General features: G+C 34.9%; 1 protein-coding gene and 1 long non-coding RNA gene across 10 annotated transcripts in view; one reads left to right on the top strand and one right to left on the bottom strand.

Annotated features, from left to right (window-relative positions):
- Window positions 1–25,574, bottom strand: part of Cnksr2 (connector enhancer of kinase suppressor of Ras 2) — a 284,365-nt gene that overhangs the window by 129,996 nt on the left and 128,795 nt on the right. For all 5 annotated transcript variants that reach the window (XM_063242887.1, XM_063242888.1, XM_063242889.1 and 2 more), the window contains exon 6: window positions 3,121–3,240. In XM_063242887.1, the coding sequence (XP_063098957.1) occupies window positions 3,121–3,240 (120 nt within the window). The remainder of the gene's footprint in view (window positions 1–3,120; window positions 3,241–25,574) is intronic.
- The window catches only part of LOC106026909 (uncharacterized), a 121,350-nt gene that overhangs the window by 75,494 nt on the left and 20,282 nt on the right, over window positions 1–25,574 (top strand). The window lies entirely within an intron of this gene.

The raw sequence follows: 25,574 nt of genomic DNA, 5'->3' as shown, positions 1-25,574 counted from the left end.
ATGTGACAGAAATGTTGACATTACCAAAACTTCAAATCTATTTCTGAAGTAAAGATGACTAAATTTTAAAATACTTTCAGTAATTCATGTAAATCTCTTGTATTTACCCTTCTGATATTAATCACAAGATAATAACTAGTTTTATACTTAACTTTGAACTAACTGAGAATTTTTTCGTTTCCTCCCTTTGAAATATCAAACGAATAAGTTGCTGCCCAATGTCCCTTGAAAATAAAATTTTTTAATAAGCACAGTTTTAAAATCACTCTCATAAACTTCCCTTTAGGGAATTCCAAATTTGAATGTGGCCTAATGGCAAAAACTTTGCTTAGATGTACTTTAGATTTTCCTGGTTGAATTCTGTTTCTGTCAATAATAATTTATTTAATACACAGTAGATCAATTGGTAAAGATCTCTGATTCTAATTTCCTATTTGTACTTAATCAGACTGTAAGGAAAAGATCTGAATAGTAGGACTTGTTTCTTTTATCTTTCAGTTCCATCCCAGACAATTTAACTGAATTCGGTTCTTAGTATTTAAATTCGGATTTATTCCAAACACAAGACACAGATCTGTCTCTTTAAAAAAAAAAAAAAAAAAACAACCAAACAAACAAAAAACCTCTTCAGAGCTATAGCTTTGTTTAAAATAAACAAAATATCACAAAGCCTATTAATTCATATTGTACTGACTCATTCCACACAGTTATTTTTTACCCATGATGTCAGTGTAAATGAGAGAAAACAATGGGATATTTTTCTTCAGAATTTTACCTTTAAAACCACAGACTCAAAAAGCTAGAAGCTTTAAATATGATCTACTCTTGCCCCCTTATATTACTTATGACAAGATCATGTCCAAGGAAGTTAAATTTATTTCTCCACCTCCCCAAGATCACACTCACTGTTCTATTTTATATAAGTGATTTATATCTAGATGTCCTGACTTCAAGTCTTATATAATGTGATTTTAATTCAGTTTTTCATTCTACAAATCTTGTTTTCAGACTTTTCGTTCTTTGATAATTACAGAAACGGCATGTAGAAAGGAAAATTGTTAACACTATAAATTGAAGGATTTACAAAGCTGCACTTTATAAAGGTAAACAAGAGGTGTGGTTCTCCCTTTCCCATGGGGAACACATTACAAGACCTCTAGCAGATGGTATTGAGCCCAATATATGCTATGTTTTTTCCTATACAAATGTATCTTTGATAAAGCTTAATTTATAAATAAGGCATAATAAAAGAATAACTCACAAACTAGAGCAATTATAGCAGTATAATATAATAAAAGTTACGTGATCATAGTCTCTCATTTTCTAAAATATATTGTATTTTCAACTTTTGAATTAAAGGAAACATTTTGTGGCTATTTGATATATATGAATAGCTATGCTTAATACTTTGGAGGTTGGAGCTACTATTAAGTAAAACAAGGGTTAATGGAGCAAAAACACTGTGGTACTAGTCAATTTGATAACTAAGGCAGCCAATAAGTGATCAATGAGCCAGTAGCATATTCAGTGTGGACAGACTGGAAAAAGGGATGATTCACATTCTAGGCAGATGCTATGAAATTTCATCACAGTGTTTAGAATGGTGTGTAATTTACAGCTGATGGATTATTTCTGGATTTTTCCATGACCATATATAATTAAACTATAGCAAATAAAGCATTAGGTAAATGTGGACTACTATGATTAGGATTTAAAATCTTACAGATTGGTTCATATAAGTTTATATATATTAGAAATAAGTTCTTTAATCAAGGTGAGACATAACATATGACACGTTATAAGTTGTGTCATGTAACCATGTGATCATGTAAGATATGCTGATTTTTTTCTTTCAAATAGAACACCCATAAAAGCTGGAAAAACACTAAGAACCATGTATTATTGAAAGTAACTGCCAAATATCAAGATGATAGTCACTCTATAGAATAGGCAGCCTTAAACCAAATAATTATTTGCAGTCAATGAAGACTATGCTCTCTGCAACAGTTATATAGGGGTGTGTTTGAAGACAAAGGCCAAACATGTTAAATATCATTAGTTATTTAAGAATGTGTTAAATAAATTCAATTATTAATATTAGTTTTCAAAATTTCTAATTTTTAAAATATTAATTGGTAAATTTATCTACAGGGTAACACTGTAGCATTAAGCTAAAGTGCAATAATTGGGTATTAGGTAATGTGTTCCCTAGCTAGACTCCTGGTGTTGTCTTTCCATCATCAATATCAATAGTAGGTTTATTTTAAAAAACTCATCCCTGTGCTGAATTTGGAATGAATCCATTTTAAATCAAAGGAAAATATAGAAGCTGATTGTATTTATTAATTCATAGTAAGCCTGAATACATCTCACAGGTGTTAGCATAGTACAATGAACATCCATTTTCCTTTAGTTAATCCATTATAGGAGAAATCTATTAAAATTAGAACAAATTAAAATAAAACAAACAAAATGTCTACTTAGGTAGTAGCGTGGTCCTTATACAATTAACTTAATTTTCATTTTTTTAAAGAACGTAAAATCAAAGTTTAATTTTCTTTTTTTTTGGGGGGGTACCAGGGATTGAACTCATGACCTCATGTTTGCCAAGCAGACCCTTATGTAGCTGAGCTAAACCTCCAGCTCCTAATTTTCTTGAAACCTAAGAAATTTTAATTGAAGGGAGAGTGTGAAAAAGCACAACTGAAGCTAAATGATCAACAAATTAAATGGGATAATTCAGAAATTCCCAATTTCAATTCTCCATTTTTATCTTTATAATTTTTTATAGTGCAGGAAATTGGACACAGGATCTTCTCATTCAATCTTACTTGTAGTCCTCTTCACTTATTTTTTGAGACAGTTCTTGCAAGGTTTTCCAGGTTGGGTTTAAACTGGCAATCCTCCTAAAGTTCTGGGATCATAGGTATGCGCCATCATGCCCAGTTAATATGAAACTATTTATCTTGACAAGTCCCTATTACCTTAACTTCTCTAGGAAAAAGAAAAGGTCCAGTGTTAAAATTCATATATTCCCACTTTTGGAGGAGGCTCTCCATGTATTATTAGCTGTTTGATGATAGATGGTGGGCGGCTTTGATAAAATTTGTTATCTCTTACCAGCCCTTCACTTGGTTTGATATTTGCCAGCTGAATAACTTCCAGGTGAGCAGACTGTGAAACGAGAGGATCTGATGACAAGGATATGATGTGGTCACAGACTCCAGAAAGAGTTTTACACTGAAAGAAAAAAGAGAAAAAATAGTTATGGTACACACATGTTATAAATTAACATATGAATCATGTTTTTATATGTTTTTAATGAGGAAAAATCAAAGAGCAGTAGCATACAGATTGCCTTTCACTGTAACTTTTTTAATGAGAAGAAAATAAAAGACATAGTAGGGGAAAGTTAACTGGCAATTTATTTTGTAAAATTTATATAAAAAGGTACTCAGATGAAAAAGAATACATCTGATATGCAAAATACATTTATATTGTAAATTACAAATAAACTTCAATTATGTGTAAGACTTATAGATAATATTCATGAAAGAATATTCATGAAAGGTATCTTTATTGCTTCTGTTCTTTGATTTATCACAAAATGTTTCATAACAATCTTTATAATCTGAGAACATGTGGATAACAATTACCAATTCAAATTGAATTGTATAGTATCAAAAATCTTGATGTTTTTTATTTCATGATCACAAAAGTTTTTGTAAAAATTTTGGAGAGATCTGTAATAATATAGCAGAGATTATACCACTGATAGATCATGCAGGCATATTCACCAAGGTCAGCACACAGGGTGATTGGGAGACCAATCACTGGAATGCAGTTTGAAGGTAATAGCTAATAGGTAAAATCGAGAGATAATAGCTGGAATAAGAAATGAGCTGATGTTCCACTTTGGTGTTCCTTGCAGCTTAGGTTTGGAGAGCGCACTACTCTGTGCAAAGTACAAAGCCCTCAGAGGGAAGCTGGTTAATCATCATAGATACCACTGCCCTCAGTGGAAGCCTGGCTGAGCAGTTTTCCCATGGGAATGAGAGGTCTGGAGTCTGAAATATTCATTTGAAAAGCTTCCCGAGCAGGACTTGGGTACTGTAGGGATAGTGATACTGACAGAGACCAAGAGGGTACAGCATACTAAATACTGGGTAGAGAAAGAGACAAAAAGCATAACCTGGGCACAGAGGAATTCAGAGATGGAGAGTGAAACAATAAGTTCTAAAGAGCAGAGCTAGAAACACCAAGTGCGTGGGCCTGAAAGAGATAGAAGGTAAAGTCCTGAGTTGGACAGGAACTGGAGTTAGGAAGCTAAGTGTGGTCCAACAGAGCTAAAAATGGTAAGTCTTAGGACTGAGCAAATGAGACCGAACGGATGGTCCAGCCTCCATCTAGTGTCTCCCAGCCACAGTCACAGCATGAACTGAAGCCTACAGACAGGACTGTGAACTGTTGCAGTTGGAATTCCCAATTTCCAAGATTGCTACAAGGGACTGAAGCTGTTTTCTTCCTGACCCTAGATATTGGAATCTCAGGTCAGAGAGAATCTGGGCTAGCAGCAACAGAGCTGGGAGTCAGAGACAGAAGATTCACATATGCCCCACCAACCATAGCCTGAGAAAAGCATAGGCTCTTGAATATGGTGATCTAAAAGCAGCAACATTACAAAGTTGACGCTAACCAAAACAGCAGTATAATGATCCTCTTGATTTCTCTGTCAGTAATTTAGTACAACTTATTTGGATCGGTCTTTGTATATACATAAATATGTGAGAAAAGTGTAAACTACTTTTATTGTAGAGTGTTCTATGTATGTTTGTTAAATATTCCCACATCAACGGCTCTATCACACTTTCACCCTCCACTGATAGTCCTGTCCCTTCTCTGGTTATATTACTTTGCCTTGGTCCTTCTACATTCATTGATGTTATTTTATTAGTATATGTTTGTGATACATAATAATTACATTTGGGGGAACTGGAACATACTTCATCTTTACCATTTTTATGCCCCTTTCCCACCTACATTCGTCTCTCACCCCTTCCCCATCTCTGCAAAGTTTACCTGTTTCCTACTATCTCTCCCTTGTTTTGCACTATTTATATTCTCAGTATATCATATAAGAGAAATCATGTGATATTTAATCTACATTTGACTTATTTTCTTACAAATGATTCAAATTTATTATTTATGGCTGAGAACTGTATTGTGTATATTACTATGTTTTCTGCTGTGAATTGTGCCGCTATAAACATTAATATGCATTTGTCACTGCAAAACGATGTCTTTAACACTTTTGAAAAGATAGCAGAATTATAGGGGTCTCAAACGGAATTTCTAATTTAAGTCCATTGAGAATTTCAATATGGATTTCCAAAGTGGTGATATTATTTTACAATGTTATCTACAATACATAAGGGTACATTTTTCTCCTGCCTCCTAGTCAGCATTTGCCTTTTTTTGAGTCTTTGATGATAACCATTCTCACTGGAGTAAGAAGGAGTTTGGATCTGCATATTTCTAATGGCCAAAGATGCCAAACATTTTTTCTTGTACTTATTGGTCATTTGTACCTCTTCTTAGAAGTGTCTATCCATTTAAATTGCCCATTTTTTGATTGGATCTTTTCATTTTTTACTTTAAAGAGATTAATAATAAACAAAGTAAAAACAAAACAATAGAAATGGTATAGGATTTCAAAATAAGTTGATAGGAAATTAACAATAGTCACTATATTGCATATTGTTATCTTTAAATAATTGCTTGGATCACAAGATACGAGCATGCAACTAGATCAAACAATAAAAGCAATCACAGTTACTTTCCCTGAACTAACAGGATTAATATTGTAATTATCTTAGCAATCGTGTATATATGCATACATATATAAATATTTTCCTCTTCCTTCTTTTCTTTTTCCCCATTCCAGATATTCTTTCCTTTTGAGCAGTTTCATTCTCTTTTACAGTTTCTATTGTACCTTTTGGATCTTATTTAACCTTTCAGTGTATTTTTTATTTTTTAATTTATTTTGAAGAGAATAAAACCAAATGAGAGAAAACAAAATGGGGTCAGTCAAAACAAAAGGATGGACATAGTACATGACTTAAAACCAAAATGCAAGTTCATCAACAATGGTTACCAAAATGTCTCTTATTATCTTCAATAGAATTTCCCATATCAACAGGCATAATAAAATTGAACAAAATAGTACAGAAGAAAATCAATAAAGAAAACCATTGGGCACATTATAGGACTTCAAAACAAAATAATAGTCAAACCAAAATGGGTATCATAGTGAATCTTATTGTCTTCAAAGTAGTTACCTATACCCTCAGTCTTGATACTATCAAACAAAGTAGATCCGAATAAAATCAGTCAAAACAAGACAGCAATCAAACAAAACAGATTCAAATAAAATCAGTCTAAAGACAATGAAAGCAATACACGGCTTCAAATTCAGTTAATAGGAAATCAAAAATGGTTACCATAGTATATCCTGCTATGTTTGGAATAGATGTCCATGCCATCAAATCTAGTACAAGTAGACAAACTGGAACAGAATATAACCAAACTAAACAAAGTGATGAAAACAATATGGGTTTTGAATCATGATACAAGATTAACAATGCCCACTTCCTTCCCTTTTTAAACAATTCCTCTCCTTTCATGTTCACAGGGTACATTGTACATTTTGTATCCCACTAACTCCTTTAGTTTTTAGACTGGGGAGGCAACCTGCTACTTACCTATGTGATTCTAAACCTTTTTACCCCTGAGCATGATCTCAAATTGTATCTATTTCCCTACAAGTGCCTCAAGGTTTTCCTTCCTTATAGCTGAGTAGGCTCCATTGTATAATAGTTTTATGTCTTTCCAGCCAATCTGCAGCTGATGGTTGAGCTACCCTTTTTTCTGGTTCCCTGTTACCTACAGCATTATTTTCTCATCTTTGACTTTCAATCCATAAACCCTTGTTCAGGTTAATTATATTTCTTATATATAGCATCTTGATGGGCCTTATCTTCTGATCTACTCTGCCTGTGTTTCTTTTTATTAGTGTATTGAGGATATCCATGTTAGCAATTATGGCCAAACTTCTCTGCCATGCTATTTTTCTGCCATTGGTTGTCTACTTTTCCCCTCATTCCACTGTTTGCCCTGTTCAGTGAGTCCTCTCTGTCACTGTTTCTGAAACAACGGTCTTTTTTTCTCTCTCTAGAATGTCCTTCAGTATCTTTTTGAGGGTTTGGATTGGTGGTCATGAACTCCCCTAGTTCTTCTTTGTCATGGAAGCATCTTGTTTCTAATTTTGAGAGATAGTTTTGCAAGGTACATCAATCTGGGTTGGAGGTTATTTTCTTTAAGGGGTTGGCATATTTCTCTCTAAGATCTTCTTGATTTAATGGTTTGTGTTAACAAGTTTGTCATGATTCTGATGGGTTTTCCTTTATAGGTGATCTGTTTCTTTTCTCTGCCAGCTTTTCTGTTCTTGTGTCGAATTTCTGGAATCTTGATTATTATATGTTTGGGTGTAGATCTATTTTGGTTGTAGCTGGCTGGAGTTCTGTATGCCTCATATATCTGAGTATCATTTCCTTTTCCTATGCTTGAGAAGTTTTCATTAATTATTTCTGTAAATAGACTTTGAATTTCATTTGTGTTTACCACTTCTTCTTCACTCACATTTTTTATTCTTAAGTTATAGAACCTCTTGTCATCTTCTAGCCTTTGTATTGTTACTTCCTGGTCTCTTGTTATTTTTAAGAGATCTTTCCTTTCACAATTACAAGTTGTAAATCTGCCTTCAAGGTTTGATACTCTATCTTTAGTTTTTTTCAAGCCAGTTTTGCTAGTTTTCAGTGGAGTTTTTAATTTCCTGGTAATCTCTTTGCACCTGTTTCTTGGGCTCTAAATTTTTTAAATATTCTTCATAGAAGGTTTGCTTCCTTTTTCTATGCTTCTCTATTCTTTCATCTGTGTCTTCTTGAAAGGTACTTAGCATCTCTTTTATTTTTCTTGTATCTTCCTTTACTTGTTTTAATATTTCTATTTTGAGTTCTTTTATAATTTCATGAAATTGTTTCCTTATGTCAGATGCTGTTGCTTCAGAAACTGCAGGTGTGCAACTTCTGATCTCTTCCATGTTTACCTCTCCTGGGTAAGTACAGCATGGGCTGGAGGCTGGAGACTGCTTTTCATTTCTTTCTCTTGTCATGTTCCTAGTTTCTTCCAGACAAGTGGGTAGTGGGTCCCTGGTACTTACTGTATTGCTGGCTAGGTATTGCTGCTTTCCCTATCTCCTAGTGACTACTGGAGTATAAGCAGGGGTAGGGCAGGCTGGCCCTCCCTTCTGAGCTGGTTAACCACTGGGTGTCTTCATTATACTAGTATGTGTCACGCGGTCAGGGGTTGGTTAGGGAAAGCTTTAGGGACACCTTGGCCTTGGCTATTGGATTGAACATGGGGCTGGGACTCAGTCTAAGCAATTTTCACCAATCTGATCTGCTCTAGTAGTGACAGAATGAACCTGGTTGCAGTTCTGGTTCTGGGCTTATCCTGCCTGACTCCAAAATGGTGCCTGGCCAATTTCCCACTCCTGTGGTAGGACCGATACCCTTACACTCACTGCGATCTGGTGCAATTCTCTGGTCTGCTGCTCCCCTCTGTGACCATGTCTTCATGCCAAGGCCTTCAGGCTTGGAACCCCCAACTTCACTGTGACTGTGCATCTCTGGATTCCAGTTGCGATTTGTACACAGTGGGACTGGCTCCAGTGACAGTGTGTCTGGTTACCCGCTTCTGTTTAAGTTTTTCTTTTCTTTTCTTTCTTCTCTCTCTCTCTCTCTCTCTCTCTCTCTCTCTTTCTTTCTTTTCACTTTAGTTTCTTCATAGGTCAAGAGGATTCATTTCTTTCCTTCTGGTCTTCTCCAAAATGCTAAATTCCAGCATCTATGTTGTTTCTCTCAGAGAGGCTTTTTACTTTGCTGCTTATTGTTCCACCATCTTCCCCAGAATCTCCTCTTCATACTTCTGAAGCAGGACCACTGAGGCTGAAATTTCAATTAAGTGAGCAAAATAATTATGCCAGGGCTCAAGCTTGGCTCAAGAGGAGACAGCTTTAGTACTTGCTTTCCTGGTTTAGGAAGACGCAGCTGGGCACCTGAGGTTGGGCTGGGCCTTTGCCCATATTTAGCCTTGTAGTCTTCTTCCCTCTTTCAGACTCAATGGTACCCCAAGGCCAACCTTCCAGTTTTTTATACAAGAGATACAATATGTATGTATTTACACATGTGTCTCTGATTTATCTCACTTATGATGTGGTCTCTAGTTGTATCCATTTACCTATAAAAGTCTCTAGTTTATCCTTCTTTGTAACTATGTAATATTTCATTGTATAAAATGCCACATCTAGAGCTGGGCTGGCTGGAACACACCTGTAATTCCAGCACTTGGCTGGCTGAAGCAAGAGGAACCTTACAAGTTTGAGACCAGCCTGGGCTACAATGTGAGTTAAAGCCCACCCTAAACTGCATAGCGAGACACTATCTCAAACAAACAAACCACACCTTTTAAAAACTATTTCTCAATTGATGGGCATTTGGATTGTTTCCAAGATTTAGTTACAACAAATTGTGCTTCTATTAACATAGGTGTACATATATTTCTGTGGTTAAGATGTTTTGAATTTTTCTGGGAAAATACTCAGAAGGGGAATAGCTGGGTTGAATGGGACTTCCAATCCTAGTTTTTTGAGGAGTTTCCACACTGATTTCCAGGGTGAATGCACCAGTCTAAACTCCCACCAACAGTGGAGAAGGTGGGCGTGGTTTCTTTTTCCCTACAGTCCCTGCTACATTTCTTATTGGTTAATTTACGGATGATAGCCATTCTTTCTGAAGTGAGGTGGATGTTGGTGTTGTTTTAATTTCTATTTCTCAAATGATTGATGACACAGAATTTTTTTTTCATATACTTATTTGCCATTTGTATTTATTCATCTGAGAAGTGTGTATTCGTCTCAGATGCTCATTTTTGGATTGGGTCTTTGATTTTTGGGGGGCCTGATTTTTAAAAAAAAAATGCATTATATATTCTAGATAGGATTCCCTTGTCTAAGGGACACTTGGCTTAAAATTTTTCTCCATTTACATGTTTTATTTTCACTCTGTTGGTGATCTCTTTAGACATGCAGAAACTTTTTAATAAGACTAGATTCCAGTTGTTCATTCTCTTAAGTATTTTCCATGTAGTTTGGTTTTTGTTCATGAACTCTCTGCCTATCCCAATGTCTTCATGATTTTTACCTACTTTGTCTTCCAGCAGAGTTATTTTTCTATTTAATATTTTGATCTTTGAAACATTTTGAGTTTATTGCATGGTGATAGACATGGGTCAAGTTTTAGTCTTTGGCATATGGAAAGCCAGTTTTTCCAGCACCATTTATTAAAGAGGCTGACCTTCTTCCAGTGAATGTACTTGGCCCGTTTGTCAAAGATAGGCTGAGTGTGTCTGTAGTTGTGCCTGTATCTTCTAATCTAGTCCATTGATCTTTAGGTCTTCTTTTGCCAGTATCATGCTGATTTTATCACAGTAGCTTTGTAGTATAGTTTCTCATCAGAGTTGTAATGCCTCCTGATTTGCCTTTGTTGCCTAGCATTATCTTTGCTGTTCTAGGTCTCTTCTGGTTCCAGATGAATTTTAGGAATGATTTCTCTAGATCTATAAGGTATGCTAATGGTATTTTGATTGGAATTGCATTAAATCTATGGAACAATTTTGGGAGTATGCCATTTTCATAATGTCTCTTTTTCCTATTCATGAACAAGGCATGTGTTTCCATCTTCTGAAATTCTTTGATTTTTTCAGAGTACCATAATTTTCAAACTACAGATCTTTTACTTCATTTAGTAGAATGATTCTTAAGTATTTCATTTTGGGGGTGCTATTGTGAAGGGTGTGGTTTCTCTTCTCTCTTAGTGTGTATGTTGTGCACAGCAATCTTATTGACTTTTGAGTGTTGATTGTATCCAGCTACATTACTGAATTTGGTGATTAGATCTAGAAGACTTTCAGTGGGGTTTTAAGGATCTTCTATGTAGTGTATCATGTCATCTGCAAATAATCATAACTTCTTCTTTCCTATCCTTATTCCTTTTCTCTATCTTGTCTAACTGTTCTGGCTAATATTTCCACATCTATACTGAATGGGAGTGGTGATAATAGACAACTTTGTCTTGTTCCTGATTTTTAGATTGAAAGCTTTCAGTTTTTGTCCAGTTAGTAAGAAGTTGGCTGTTGGTTTATCATGTACAGTTTTTATCAGATTGAGATAAAGACCATCTCCTCCAATTTTCTGTAGGGTTTTTATCAAGTATGAGTGTTGGACTTTAGCAATCACTTTTTCTGCATCTATTGAGATGATCATGTGATTCTGGTCTTTGGCTCTGTTGATATATTGTGTTACATTTATTGATCTGTTGAACCATCCCTGCATTCCTGGGATGAATCCCATTTGGTGATGGTATATAATCTTCTTGAAGAGTCACTGCATTCTGTTTGCTAGTGTTTTATTGAGGAGTTTGCATCTACATTCATTAGGGAGCTTGACCTCTAGTTCTGTTTTCTGGTTGGGTCTTTCTCTCATTTCGGTATCGAGGCAACACTTGATTCCAGAAATAAGGCAGAGAGAACTGCTTCCCTTTCAATTTCATTAAGAGTTTGAGGAGTGTTGGCCTTAAGTCTTCTCTAAATTTCTTGCAGAATTCAGCTATAAATCCACAAGAACCTGGAGTTTTCTTTTTGGCAGGTTTCTAATGACATTTTCAAGTTCATTAATTGAATTGTGTCATTCAAAAGTTTTATATCTTCTTGATCCAGTTATGGTAATTCATCTGTCCATTTCTTCTGTGCTATTGAACCTATGAAAGGAAAGTTTTTAAAGTGTTTATGATTTTCCATATTTCCACAATAGTTTTCACTCCTTATTGGCTTGAATTTGAGCTTTTCTTTCCTTTTTTTGATGAGGTGGGCTAGGAGTTTATCAATTTTATTTATTATTTCAAAGAAACAACTTTTGATTCATTAGTTCATTTTATCATTTTCTTAGTATCAACTGTGTTAATTTCTGCTCTGATAATTTCTGCTTTATAATTTTCTCCCTTCAGTGGGCATTGGGCTCAACTTGCTCTTCTGTTTCTAGAAGTTTGAGGTATAGCATGAAGTTTTTTGTGTTTATTCTGCTTTTCTGATGTGAGAATTCACCACAATAAATTTCCCTCTGAGGACTGCTTTCATTGCATCCCATAGGTTCTGGCAAGTTGTATTCGCATTTTTGTTTGCTTGTAGATAATATTTAATTTCTTTGTTAATTTCCTCTGTGACCTATTCATTATTTAGCTAGGTACTATTTAATTTCAACCTGTTTATGGAGTTTTAAAGATTTCTTTTGTCATTAACTTCCAATTTCAGGGTTAGTATGCATGGGATATTTTTGATTCTTTTGTATTTACTCAAGCATGTTCTACGGGTTAGTACATGGTCTTTTTAAGCGAATATTCCATGTGTAGCTGAGAATGTATATTCTTATTTTGTTGGGTGCAATACTCTGTATATACATACTAAATCCATTTGTTCACAAGTTTGAATCATTTCTCTCTTTTCATTGATGACTTTTTGTATAGTTGATCAATCACTTTTTGACAATGGGGAGGGAAGTTTTCCCGTTGTAATTCTGTTATTGCTTATTTGATTTTCCATGTCCATTAATATTTTTCATGTCTTACATACCTACGTGCTCCCTTATTCATGAATATATAGTTAAGAATGTTATCTCTTCCTCTTGAAGTTTTCCTCTAACATGTATATAGTGATCTTATTTCTCTCTTTTGATCATTATTGGTTTGAAGTTCATATTGTCTGCAAACAGAATAGCTACCTCTGATTTTTTCTGGGTTTCTATTGCATAAAGTATTATTTTTCATCCTTTGACTTTCACATATTGAATTTCTTTTAAGTTAGATGAGTTTCTTATATACTGCATATGATTGGATTTTGTTTCTTGATCCACTCTGTCAGAATGATTCTTTTAATTGGTAAATTTGTGCCATTTACGTTAATGGTTATAATTGATACATACTGGCTTGTGTCATGTTATCTTACTATTGTTGGTTCTTCACTTTTCCCCTCTGATTAATTATATGCCCTAATTGGTGGTTTCTTCCTGTTGTTGCTTGTGAAATTGTAGTCATCTTTGTCTCTATCAAAACTATTTTTCAGTACTCTTTGTAGTGCTGGTTTTTTGTTCATGAAGTTACTCAGTTGCTCTTTGTTTTGGAAGTGCCTTATTTCCCCATGAATTCTGAAAGATATTTTTTCATGGTATATCAATATGGATGGAAGCTGTTTTTACAGTTTGAAATATTTTACTTCAAATTCTTCTTAACTTGTTTGTGTTGAGAAGTCTGCTGTGATTCTGATGAGCTTTTTTATAGGTGATTTATTTCTTTTATGTAATAGCTTTTAATATTTTTTGTTGTGAATTTCTGGGACCTTTATTATTATATGCTTGTATATAGGTTTATTTTGATTATGATGAACTGCAGTTCTATATGCCTCACTTATGTCAGTTTCTTTTCCCATGCTTGGGGTATTTTCAGCTATTGCTTCTATAAATATTCTTTTTATGTCATTTGTGTTGATAACTTCTTTTTGTTTACACCTATCCACTTTATACTGTATTTGTTTGCATCATTTTCCAGTTGTGGAAAAGTAATTTCCTGATTCCTTGTTACATTTAAAATAACTTTCTTTTCCTGTTTGCTAACTGCAATCTTGTCTTGAAGGTTTGAAAATTTATCCTCACATTTGTTCAAGTGGTTCTGTCAGCATTTGATGGAATTTTTGATTTCCTGGATATCTCTTTTAACCTGTTTCATGCATTCTAATTCTTTCCTACATTTTTCATTCAAAGTTGTCATCATTTTCCAATGCTCCTCTATTTTTTAAAACTCTATATCTTCTTCAGATATGCTCAGCATTTCTTTCATTATGTTTATCATTGTTTGTTTTTCATGGGAGATTATTTGTGATCTGATTTACTTTATAGCTTTGTGGAGTTGTTTCTTTACTTCAATTGCTATCATTTCTGAAATTTCAGGTATGTGACTTACACTTTCTTTGATGTCTATGTGTCCTGGAGTTCTTATGGATTGGCTGGAGGTTTCAGATAGCATTTTGCTCCTTTATCACTTTCCTGTATTCCTCTGAGCATCTGGATGCCAAGTCCTGGTTGCTTTCTGTGTTACAGTTCGCTGTCTGTCTAGGAGGTGTCTCCCTGGCTTGGAGGGGGCCACTGAACAGCCTTTCCTGGGCTCCACTTGGTGCACTGAGGCTTGCTGGAAAATTCGGGTCTCTGGGAGTTTCTTGGGTCTTTTCTTTTGGGATGTTAATGTTTTTGAATTCTTTACATATTCTAGATACTAGTTTTCTGCTCAAGGGATAGCTGGCAAAAATAGTCCCCATTCTGCATGTTGTCTATTCATCTTGATAGCTTCCTTTGGTGTGCAGAAACTTTGTAATTTAATAATATGCCATTTGGTGATTCCTTGTGCAATTAAGTTTCTGTTACAATATGTCCTTGCCTATATCTATAAGTTTTATCTACTTTGCCTTTTAGCATATTTAATATTTCTATATTTTATCTAGATTATTCTTCCATTTTGATTTGATTTTGGTACAGGGCAAGAGATAAACGTCTACATTCATTCTTTTGAACATAGATAATCAATTTCCCTATCATCATTCGCTAACAATTTGCTTTTTTCCAGTATTATTTTAGCCCTTTCATGAAAATTCAGAAGGCTAAAGGTATATAGGTTTCTTTATCTTAAACTTTACTCCTCTCCTCATCTATTTTTATACCCTATTGTTTTTAATCATAGTATTTTTGCAGTATGGCTTAAAACCCAGGATTATAATGCATCCATCCTCCTTTGCTCTTTTTGATTAAGATTGCAACTTTGGGCCCTAGCTAGTTCCCTATAAATTTTAGGATATTTTTTTCTAATTCTGTGAAAAATTTTATTGGTATTTAGATTGAAATTGCATTAAATTTGTGTATCATTTTTAGTAATATGGTCAGTTTGACAATATCAATTCTGCTTATACAAGAACAGGGGGTGGCATTCTAATGTCCTTTTTAACCTCCTATTTAGAGTAAGCTTTTGTTATACAAGTCTTTTGATTCCTCAGTTAATTCTTAGTGATTTAACTCTTTTTTTAAGACTGCTGTGAATTGGTTTACTTTCCTCAAATCTTTTCAGTGAGAACATTATTGGTGGACAGGAATGCTATTGATTTTTACGTGTTCATTTTATATCTTGCTATTTTTGCTGAACTTAATGGTTCTCAGAATTTTTCTGGTGGAGTTTTTTGTTTGTTTGTTTTCTATTTAAAGGTTGCCATGTGTAAATGCTTTGCCTTCTTTCCTATTTATATCCCTTTTATTTCTTTCTCTTGCTGATTGCTCTGGGCAAAGTTTCACATATTGTATTAAGCAGGAGCAGAAAGAGTGGACATACTTGACTTGTTCTTGATTTGAGAGGGAATGCTTTTAGCTTTTACCATTTTTTATGATACTGGCAGTAGGTTTGTCATAACAGAGTATTATCAGGTTGAAATAAATTCTATCTATAAATATTTTCATCAGGGTTTTTGTTATCATGAAGGGATACTAGACTTTGTCTAAGTCTTTTCCCGAATCTTTTCCAATGATTCAGTTTTTATCTTTGCTTTTGTTTATGTGGTATATTACATTTATTGATTTATGTATTTCGTACCACCCTTTCAGCTCTGAGATAAGGGAGATTTGGACACAGTATATGGTATTTTAATGATTTAAAGCTTTACTCTTGAAAATATCTTGATTTGGGAATTTCTGTATCTATGCTTATTAAGAAAAATGCCATTTAATTTTTTTTTCTTTTTTCTTGGCTTCTGTTTCTTTTTGAGTCTGAAATGAGTTACGTTATGTTCCTTTCCTCCTTTCAATTTCATGGAATACTTTGAAAGATAAAATATTAGTTCTCTAAAGTTGTGGTAAAATTTGACAGGGAATTTATTAGGTCTCAGCTTCTCTTGGTTAGTATGAATTTTATTACTGCCTCTATTTCACTGACATTTATTGCTTAATTAGAGATATCTTCTTTGGCTTCAATTTGCTAATTTATATGAGTCTACTAATTTACTTCTTCCAGACTCTCCAATTTATTGTAATAGAAGCTTTGAATTAATTTTTGGATTTTAACATTTTCTGTTGTGATTATACTTTCTGCAAATCATTTAAAATATGTATCTTTTCTTTTTTTGGTAAGTTTAACTAAGGGTTGATTGATTTTATTTAGGCTTTGAAAGGACTCTGATTCACTGATCTTTTTTTAGTCTCAATTTCATTGATTTCTGCTCTGATATTTACAATTTCCTTCCTTGTAAATTTTAGACAATATAGTTCTTATTTATCTAGATCCTGACACTGCATCATTAGGTTATTTATTCGGGATTGGTTTATTTTTCTAATGTATACATTCACAGTTATAAATCTTTGTGTCCCTTATGTTTTGGTATGCTGTGGTGTAACTGTCATTTGATTCTAAGAACTTTGTAAATTCTTCCTTGATTTCTTCTGTGAGCCACTGATTAATCAGGAGTGCATTACTTAATCTCCATGTCTTTGGTGGTTTCGGTGGTGTTTTTTGCTGTTGATTTCTAGTTCTATTCTACTGTGATGTGATAGAGATTGATTAAATTATTTTGTATGTATGTATGTATGTATTTATTTTTGTTACCAGGGATCGAACTAAAGACTGTACACTTGCAAGGCAGGCGCTTATGCCCTGAGCTAAATCTCCGGCCTACTTTGTATTTATTTAAGTATGCTTTATGACTCAACGTATTACTGAGAAAAAATGTGTTCTGCTGTTGTTGGATAAAACACTCTGTAGATATCTTGGTTACTTTTATCTCATTTTTGAGACAAAATACCTGACACCCAAAATAAAGAAAGGAAAGGCTTACTTAGCTTACAGTTTTTGGAGGCTTAAATCCATACTCAGTTCACTCCAAGTCAAGGTGGCATGATTATGGGGCAGCCATTCATGGTGGTTGCAAGCAACAAGAGTAAAAAGGATAAAAAAGGGAAAAGCACACTTCCTTCCCTCCCTTATATTAAATGCCAACTAACCGCCTCTGGGCAGGTGCAACACTCACATCACCAATCCCAGCGCCAGACAATGAACCAATCACAAACACTAGACTCAGCCACCTCCATGACTACATGAGGCTTTGGAGGGACATTTAAATACACCACAGCATTCCAATGCTGGACCCCAAATACTCATACATATCCTTTATGCAAAAGACATTTAGTCTAGCTCTGAGTTGTCAAAGTCCTAAAAGTTTCAGCATTGCTGAAAAGTTTAATTCCCAAATCTCCTCTGAGATCTAAGACAAACTCTTAGTTGTAACCCCCTCTATGAATGAAAACAAAGTTAAACAAGCCCAACATACAGTGGTACAAGATAAACATAACCATTCCAAAGGGTACAAATGGGAATACAAAGGACTGGAACCAAAAAAAGTCCAAAATCCAGCAGGGCAAACAAGGCCTGGATTTCCACACTCAGAATCTGACAAAATCTGGTTATGAGCTCCAAACAGCTTGAGTGACTCAAACCCTACAGTACTTCTGGTGGTTTTAGCTTCCATGACTTCTCTCTTGGGCTGGCTTTATTCTCTCCTTGCAGGTTTTCTCAGACAACCCATGCTCCTGGCTTTTCTAAATTTCTGGGTTCTCCATTGCACCTTTACTTTATACTTACAACTTCACACACTGCTCTCTCAGGGACACACTGCTTGGCCTCCCAGGCCCTCTGAAATTGGGATGGAAGCCTTTTTAACTAAGCCTTTAACAGAATTTGTGAATTCTCCACGTGCATAAAACCAGCACTACATGGATGCTGCCAAGATCTGCTGCCAGCTGGAGCAGTAGCTAGATTTCTTTCTCTCTTGACTGTAGGGATTGAGTGCCTGGATCGCTGAACTTGACTGTGAGGAACAAATTTTCTATAGTGCCACCATTCTGGAACCTGGTGTGGCTGCCTGCCCTCGTTGCCATTCTGGAACATGGTGCTCTGCAGCTTTTTCCTTCAATCAAAGCCTTTCACTTTTGCAGATTTGAAGCTGCAAAGTGTGGGGACCTGCTGCTTCCAGGCCATTTTTTTATTCTTCTGTGCCTTCTCATTAATCAAGGTCTCAGCTCTCTTTGTAGTCCACAGCTTTACTCAAGCTTCCTTTCTCATAACGTTTTAAATAATCCTGATGGGCTCTTTGTTCTTGATTCACAACATAAATCTGGTGAAAACCCCTAACAATAGCCATGCCACACCCTCAACATCTGACTACCTTGAAATTTCTTCTGCCAAATTAGTCAGTCTGCGGCCCTTAATCTTAGTCTTAGGCAAAATTTCTGGACAGGAACAAAATTGAGACAAACTTTCTGCAAAGTCACAACACACATTGTCTGGAGTCCAGCAACCAATGATGTCCTTCTTCCCTAGCAGAAACCTCCCAATTATGGTCTTTACTGAGAGGATTTCAATCAGTTTTCTGGGCTTCTGAGCGCTGACCAGAGTTTCCCATACAGAACAGCCTAAGCTGTTCCACAGCTACTCTTTTAGGTGACATCTCTGAAACTTTCCAAACTCTTCCCACAAGCCATTCCCAAATGCTCTGGACCCACATGGCCAGGTACAGTCACAGTAAGAATCCCTCTCCACTGGTACCAAATTCTGTCTTGATTACTTTTATCTTGGTGCTGAAACAAAATACCTGACACGGAAAATGAAGGAAGGAAAGGTTTATTTAGCTTACAATTTTTGGAGGTTTTAGTCCATATTCAGATGGCTCTAAGGCAGCATGGCGTGGCTAAGGGACAGCCATTCATGGCAGCCACAAGCAACAAGACTGAAAAGGGCCAAAAAGAGAAAAGCATGCCTCCTTCCCTGCGTTATATTATATGCCAGCTACCTGTCCCTGGGTGAATGCAGCACTCACACCACCAGTCCCAAGGCTGGACAACAAACCAATCACAAATGCTAGATCTAGCAGCCTCCATGACTACATGAGGCTTTGTGGGAACATTTAAACAAAACACAACAATTTAGTGATCTGGATTGGCAACTGTCTTATATTAGGGTTTGAAAATTTTCATGTCACATTCTTCTGGCCCTTAAAAGTTTGTGTTAACAAATCTGCTGTTATTCTAGTTGAGTTGCTTTTATGAGTTAGCTAATATTTTTCTAACAGCTGGCAGTACTCCCATGTTGTGTTGAATTTCTGTGATTTTTACTATGATGTGTCATGAAAAGTTTTTTTTCTAATCATGTCTATTTGGGGATCTAAATGCCTCACTTATCTGGATATTTCATTTACTTGATTTAGAAAAAAATTCTCTTGTGATTCATCTTCTAACTTGTTATGGTTTTGATCTGAAATGGTCTCAAAAATCTGTTTCTTTTATTTATTTATTTTTGGTAATGGGAATCAAACTCAGGACCTTGTGCTTGCAAGGCAGGCTGCTGTGCCACTGAGCTACAATCCTGGCTGCAAACTCTGTGTTTAGAAGGTTATTGTATTACGATGGCACTAAAGTTGACTGCTATTAGGAGGTGGGGGTCTGGTTGAAAGAGGCAGGCCACTGGGGGTGTGATCTGGAAGGGTGTGTCTTTTTCCTCTCTTCTGTCTCTGCTTTCTAGTGACCAGATGAGAGCACCTTTCCTCCACCCAAGCCCTTATCCCCATGCCATTTCTGCCTTGGAGCTAGCCAATTATGGACTGAAACCTAAAATCCATGAGCTCAAAAAAATGCTTCCTTTAAACTGTTCACATAAAATATTGTCTCTAAGTGACAAGACAGTAGCTAAGACATAACATTGCCTTACTCTTCTAATTATTAGTATTATTTCAAGTCACCCAAGCAGCTGTTGGATCAAGCTTTCATGATGTTATACTGTTTTTAGGGCATCACTGAATATATTGTCTACCACATCAACCTTGTTTTCAAGTACTGACACTTTCTCCTCATATTGGTCATACCTACTGCATATACTTCAATTCTATTTTTCATATCCAGGCTTTCTGCTGATTATTTTTCATAATCTCAAAATTTTTATTAAAATGGTCATTTGTCCCTTACATGCCTTATTTAATTCAATCAACTATGTCTTTGAGCTTGCTAAACATGTTATTAATTAAATCCTGCATCAGTTTTCAAAATTTCTCTGGGAGCTCACTGAACATTTTGTGCATTTGCTCATTTGTTTCTTTTAGATCTCTTTAAACGTTTTAATTATTTAATTTTTAAGTTCTTTGCTGGAAATTTTCTCTATTTCAGTGCCACTGAGATCAGCTTTGGGGTAAAGAATATTGGGTGACATCTCATTATTTTGTTTTTTCATGTTCCCAGTATTATGGTGCTGAAAATGGCAGATCAGTTAGAACAGAAAATTCTGCCACAACTGTGGGGATCTCATTAGTTTGTGTATGTCTTCCCATGATATTGCTTTGGCTTTGGTTATGCTGTGATGTTTATATATCTATGCTACTATCAAAATAGTAGCATCAAGCCAGACAAATGCACTGCAAGAAGAGAAGCAATTGTATCAGCATCTATAGAATCAACTGTGTATCAATCCTATAATTTAAAAATTATTTTTGCAATTTCACACATTTTTCAATAACATAAGACAAGGAAATATTAGTGATGATGGATAGGCTAGGATACAGAGGACAAGAGAAGGAAAAAAGAAAAGAACTCAGAAATAATGAAAGAAGAAAAGAAAGAAAACAAAATCAAAACCATAAAAAGATTAATAAAACTACGAATGAGAAAGATACTCCAGATAACAATGAGATCCAGAGGATTAATAGATATTATTTTGAAGCTTTATGTAGCAATAAATTAAACACGCTGAAATAAATTCTTATACATATTTATGACCTAAAAATGAATTAAGATGATATAAATAACATAAACCGACCAATGACAATCAATCAAATTAATGCAGTAGTACAAAGTCTATCAACCCAGAAAAGCTGAGAAATCAATGAATTTTATCAGAACTTTAGAGAAGAATTAGTGTCAATGCTCTATAAACTTTTCCACATAATAGTAAAGAGATGCTTTTAAATTTTTTCTATGAACTTAGTATTACCCTGATACCAAAACCAAATAAGTTCTGAGAAAAAAATATTGACAATATCTTTAATGAAACAAATACAAAAATCTTCTTTCAGATCTTTGTAAACAGAATTCAACAACATATTAAAAAGACCATTCACCATGACCATGTCAATTTCATCCTGGTGACTTAAGGATGTTTCAATATAAGTAAGTCAATAAATTTAATGTGTTATATAAAGAAAATCAAGGATATAATCACACCATCATTTTAGTAGATACATAAAATGTCTTCAATAAAATCTAACATTCTTTTGTGATAAAAACCCTGATGAAAATAGGTATAAAAAGAACTTATGTCAAACTGATAAAATCCATATATGACAAACCCACAGACAACATCATACTAAGTGGAAAAAAGTGAAAACATTTCCTCTAAAATCAGGAATAAGACAAGAGTGTCCATTCTTACCCCCTCTGTTCAGTAGTGTGCTTGAAACTGTGACCAGAACAATAAGAGAAAAAAATAAATCGGATTGGAAAGGAAAAACTCCAATCATCCCATTATAGATCATATGTTTTTCCACAGAAGACCCAAAATACATCTTAAAATTTTGAATCTTACAAAATTAGCAAAATGGTAGGATAAAAAATCAATACACAAAAATTAATAGTATTCCTGTGCACCAATAATGATTCCAATGAGGAAGAGATCAGGAAAGAAATCCCATGCCAAATTACTTCAAAAAATTAAATACTTAGGACTTGACCTAACCAAAGAGGTTATAGACCTCTACAGTGGAAATTATAGAACACTGAAGAAAGAAATTGAAGAAATTAGAAGCTAGGAATGGTGGGAACAAACCTGTAGTCCCAGAAGTTTGAGAGATAGAGGCAGGAGGTTCATAAGTTAAACCCCAACCTGGCAACTTAGTGACTTAGGGAAATGTATCTCAAAGAAAAAAATTAAAAACAGGTTGGGGATAATCTCAATGTACAGTTCCTGGGTGTAATCCTCAGTACCACAAAAAAGGGAGACATTTGAACCAGGCATGTTGATGTAAGCCTCTAATCCCAGCAGACTGAGGCCGGCAGAGGCTGAGGCAGGAGGACTACTGCAAGTTGAAGGCCACTCTACGCTACATAGTGAGTTCAGAGCCAGCCTGCCCTATATAGCATAACCTTGTCTCAAAACAAGAAGGAAATTAAGAAACAGAACTACATTAGTCACAGATTCTCAGAATTACTATTGTCAAAATGGCCATATTACCAAAAGCAATCTACAGAAGATATGCAATTACTATTAAAGTACCAACCACATTATTTCAGCACTAGAAAAAAAGCCCTAAAAGCCCATGGAATCAGAAAAGACTCAGGATAGCCACAGCTATTCTGAGTGAAAAGAAGCATTACAATATATGACTTATACTTCAAAACCATCCTAATAAAACTACCACAGCATTAACACAAAAACTGGTATAGAATAATGGAACAGAATGTAAGATCAGAGTCAAATCCATGTCCTAGAGCTAGTAGATTTTTGACAAAGTGGCCACAAACTTACACTGGAGAGATGACAACTTTTTAAACAATTACCACTGGGAAAACTGGGTATTTACATGCAAAAGATTGAAACTAGATTCCTATGTTTAAACCTAACTAATATCAAACTCTAATGGGTTAAAGACATAGATATATACTCATAAACATTGAAACTGCTGTATGATAACATAGAATAAACACCACAAAGATACAGGGAATAGGCAAAAACTTTCAGAAAAGGATGCTAAAAGCACAGGATACAGAATTCACAAGTGGGATCACATCAAATTAAAAAAATCTTTTGAATAGCAATGGAATTGAGAATAAAGAGAATATTTAAAGTGGGAAAAATTGTTTGCTAGATACCCTTCTAATTAATATCTATTAATATGTAGACCATTTAAAGACCCAAAAGTTACTCTCCCGTGAAAAATGAATAACCCAGTCAAAAATGTGCAAATGAATCAAACAGACACTTCTTAGAAGTAGTAGTAGAATGGCCGATAAGTACATGGAAAAAAAAGTTCAATATCTTCAGTTATTAAGTAAATGCAAATCAAAACTACACTGAGAGTCCATTTCTCCATAGCCAGAATGGCAATCATCAGGAATACAAAACAATGAGTGCTGGCAAGGATGGGTGGGTAGGAACTTACCTACATTTTTAGTGGGCATGTAAGCTAGTACAATTGCTATAGCAATAAGAATGTAGATTCCTCAAAAACCTAAAAATAGAAATACCATTTGAGCTAACTTTACCATTCATTATTGTACTATTGAAAAAATTAAGACAGTGTATTATACCAACAGATGCATACCTTTGTTACTAGTGTTGCAATTCACAATAGGTAAGCTGTGAAAACAGCCTAGATGTTGGGGACACACACACACACACACACACACACACACACACATACACACACACACGGGCATGTTCATCCACAAAGAAAAATGAAATCATGTCATTTGCAGGAAAATGAATTGAAATGGAGGCCATCATGCTATATGAAAGAAGTCAGGCTTGGAGAGTTTTATTTTACTTTATACCACATTTTTTCTCTTCTATGAGAAATCTAAAACAGAAAGAAAAAAGAAAAGAAACAGTAAGGAGATGATAGGAACTAAAATGTAGACTCTTGATGATGGTAAAGGGGATCAGTGGGAGAAATGAGAAAAGGGAGTAGGGAGTAAATTGATTGAAAATGACCTAAGATATGTTACATGTATGTATCAATTCCCCAAAATGAACATCACTACTCTGTATTACAAGCACACACTAATTTACAAAAGACTATAAAAGGATATACAAAACAGTCTGTAAGCCAGAACTGGTCTGTGAGTGATAGTTTATTAATCTTTACTATATAATTTCTTTCCTTTTAGACTATGAAAACCCAGAGAGTACTGACTGAATGTGTTTTATTCACTTCAGTATTGCTACCACAGCTATTCAATATTATTGTTCAAGAATAAATAAATAAATGAGCAAAAAATTCACTCAAATGACAAGAAAAAATAATCCTCCCAGCTTGCTTGGTGAACTCTACTTATCTGTCTACATTTTGCTGTTCAAGTTATGTGTATGTAAAGTTTCCCACCTATTCCAAGCAGTTTGGCACAAACTTGATCTGTTTTCTCAGCATTATATGAATGGTTTGAAAATATGTAACTATCTTATCTTCACCTCCTCTGAGACAGGGACCACATGTTTCTCATCTCTGACATTTGTTGTTCCTCTCTTAACCCTAACACACTATTCACACCAGGTAGAGAGACCATAGAACACAAAATTCACTCACTATATTAGTTGAATGATCCTTCGTACCACTATATAACTAAGTTAGCAAGTATGAATCCATTCATGATACAGAATAATAAATTTAAAATATACATTTTATCCAAAATGTATGTTTAAGACTAGATGTGGCACTTTCATAAAGAAATTAGAATATGAATGATAACGTGTGAACTATCTTGCTCTAAAGTATGTTAGCCCTTACATGCTTGAGACTGTTACTGTACATATCGAAGCCTGGTTTACATCACTTGAGATTTTTTCCCCTTTATGGTAGTATGATTTATTATTTTTTAGGAACAAAGTTACGATTTTCTATCTATCTCCAGTATTTAACACTTGTTTTGTGACAACTGCATTAGTACACTGTAAAGGAGACAGATCCTTTTGTCTAGTCAAAGTAATAAAGACTCTTATTACTCTTTGCATTCTGTCCTTGGCGCATGGCCTCGGTCTGTACTGAGTTCAGCTTCCTCACACTGCAGAAAATTGCAGACTAATTTTCCCTCTGTAATGGCACTCGTGCTTTTTGCATCTGCTTCTCAAGGTTGTACTTAGGAGGCTGTTATCTCCTAAGATAGATATTAGCTACATGATACCAATACCCACAGAACGTAGCTTGATAGAAAAGACAGATGTGGTAATCATCACACTGATAATGACTTATTTGTGACTAAAAACAAATTTTTTATACCCTTGAGGCTATTTCTCTCAAGTAAAAAATGAAATGAGGTAATAAAAATTACCTTATATGGCTTGTAAGAAGTAAAACATGGTAATGTATTTCCCACAGAGTCCAATATGGCTTCTAGCCAAAGAGGATACAAAATAAACGTTTATTTTCTCCCTGTTGATTTCTCTACCCTCAATGGGATCAGTCTTTACATGTGAAGTGAATTAATCCATGTACTTCATAGGATAGTACACATACTGGCTAGTCTAGCTGCATGCCCAGTTACTTAATGTCAAGATCTTGGTATTTTCAGG

The sequence above is a fragment of the Cavia porcellus genome, unplaced genomic scaffold (genome assembly GCF_034190915.1).
Source record: "Cavia porcellus strain 051 isolate PalLab524CR breed Dunkin Hartley unplaced genomic scaffold, mCavPor4.1 scaffold_33, whole genome shotgun sequence".
NCBI lineage: Eukaryota > Metazoa > Chordata > Mammalia > Rodentia > Caviidae > Cavia > Cavia porcellus.
The sequence above is the reverse complement of the archived record's forward strand: the minus strand, read 5'-3'. Positions and strand labels throughout refer to the sequence as shown.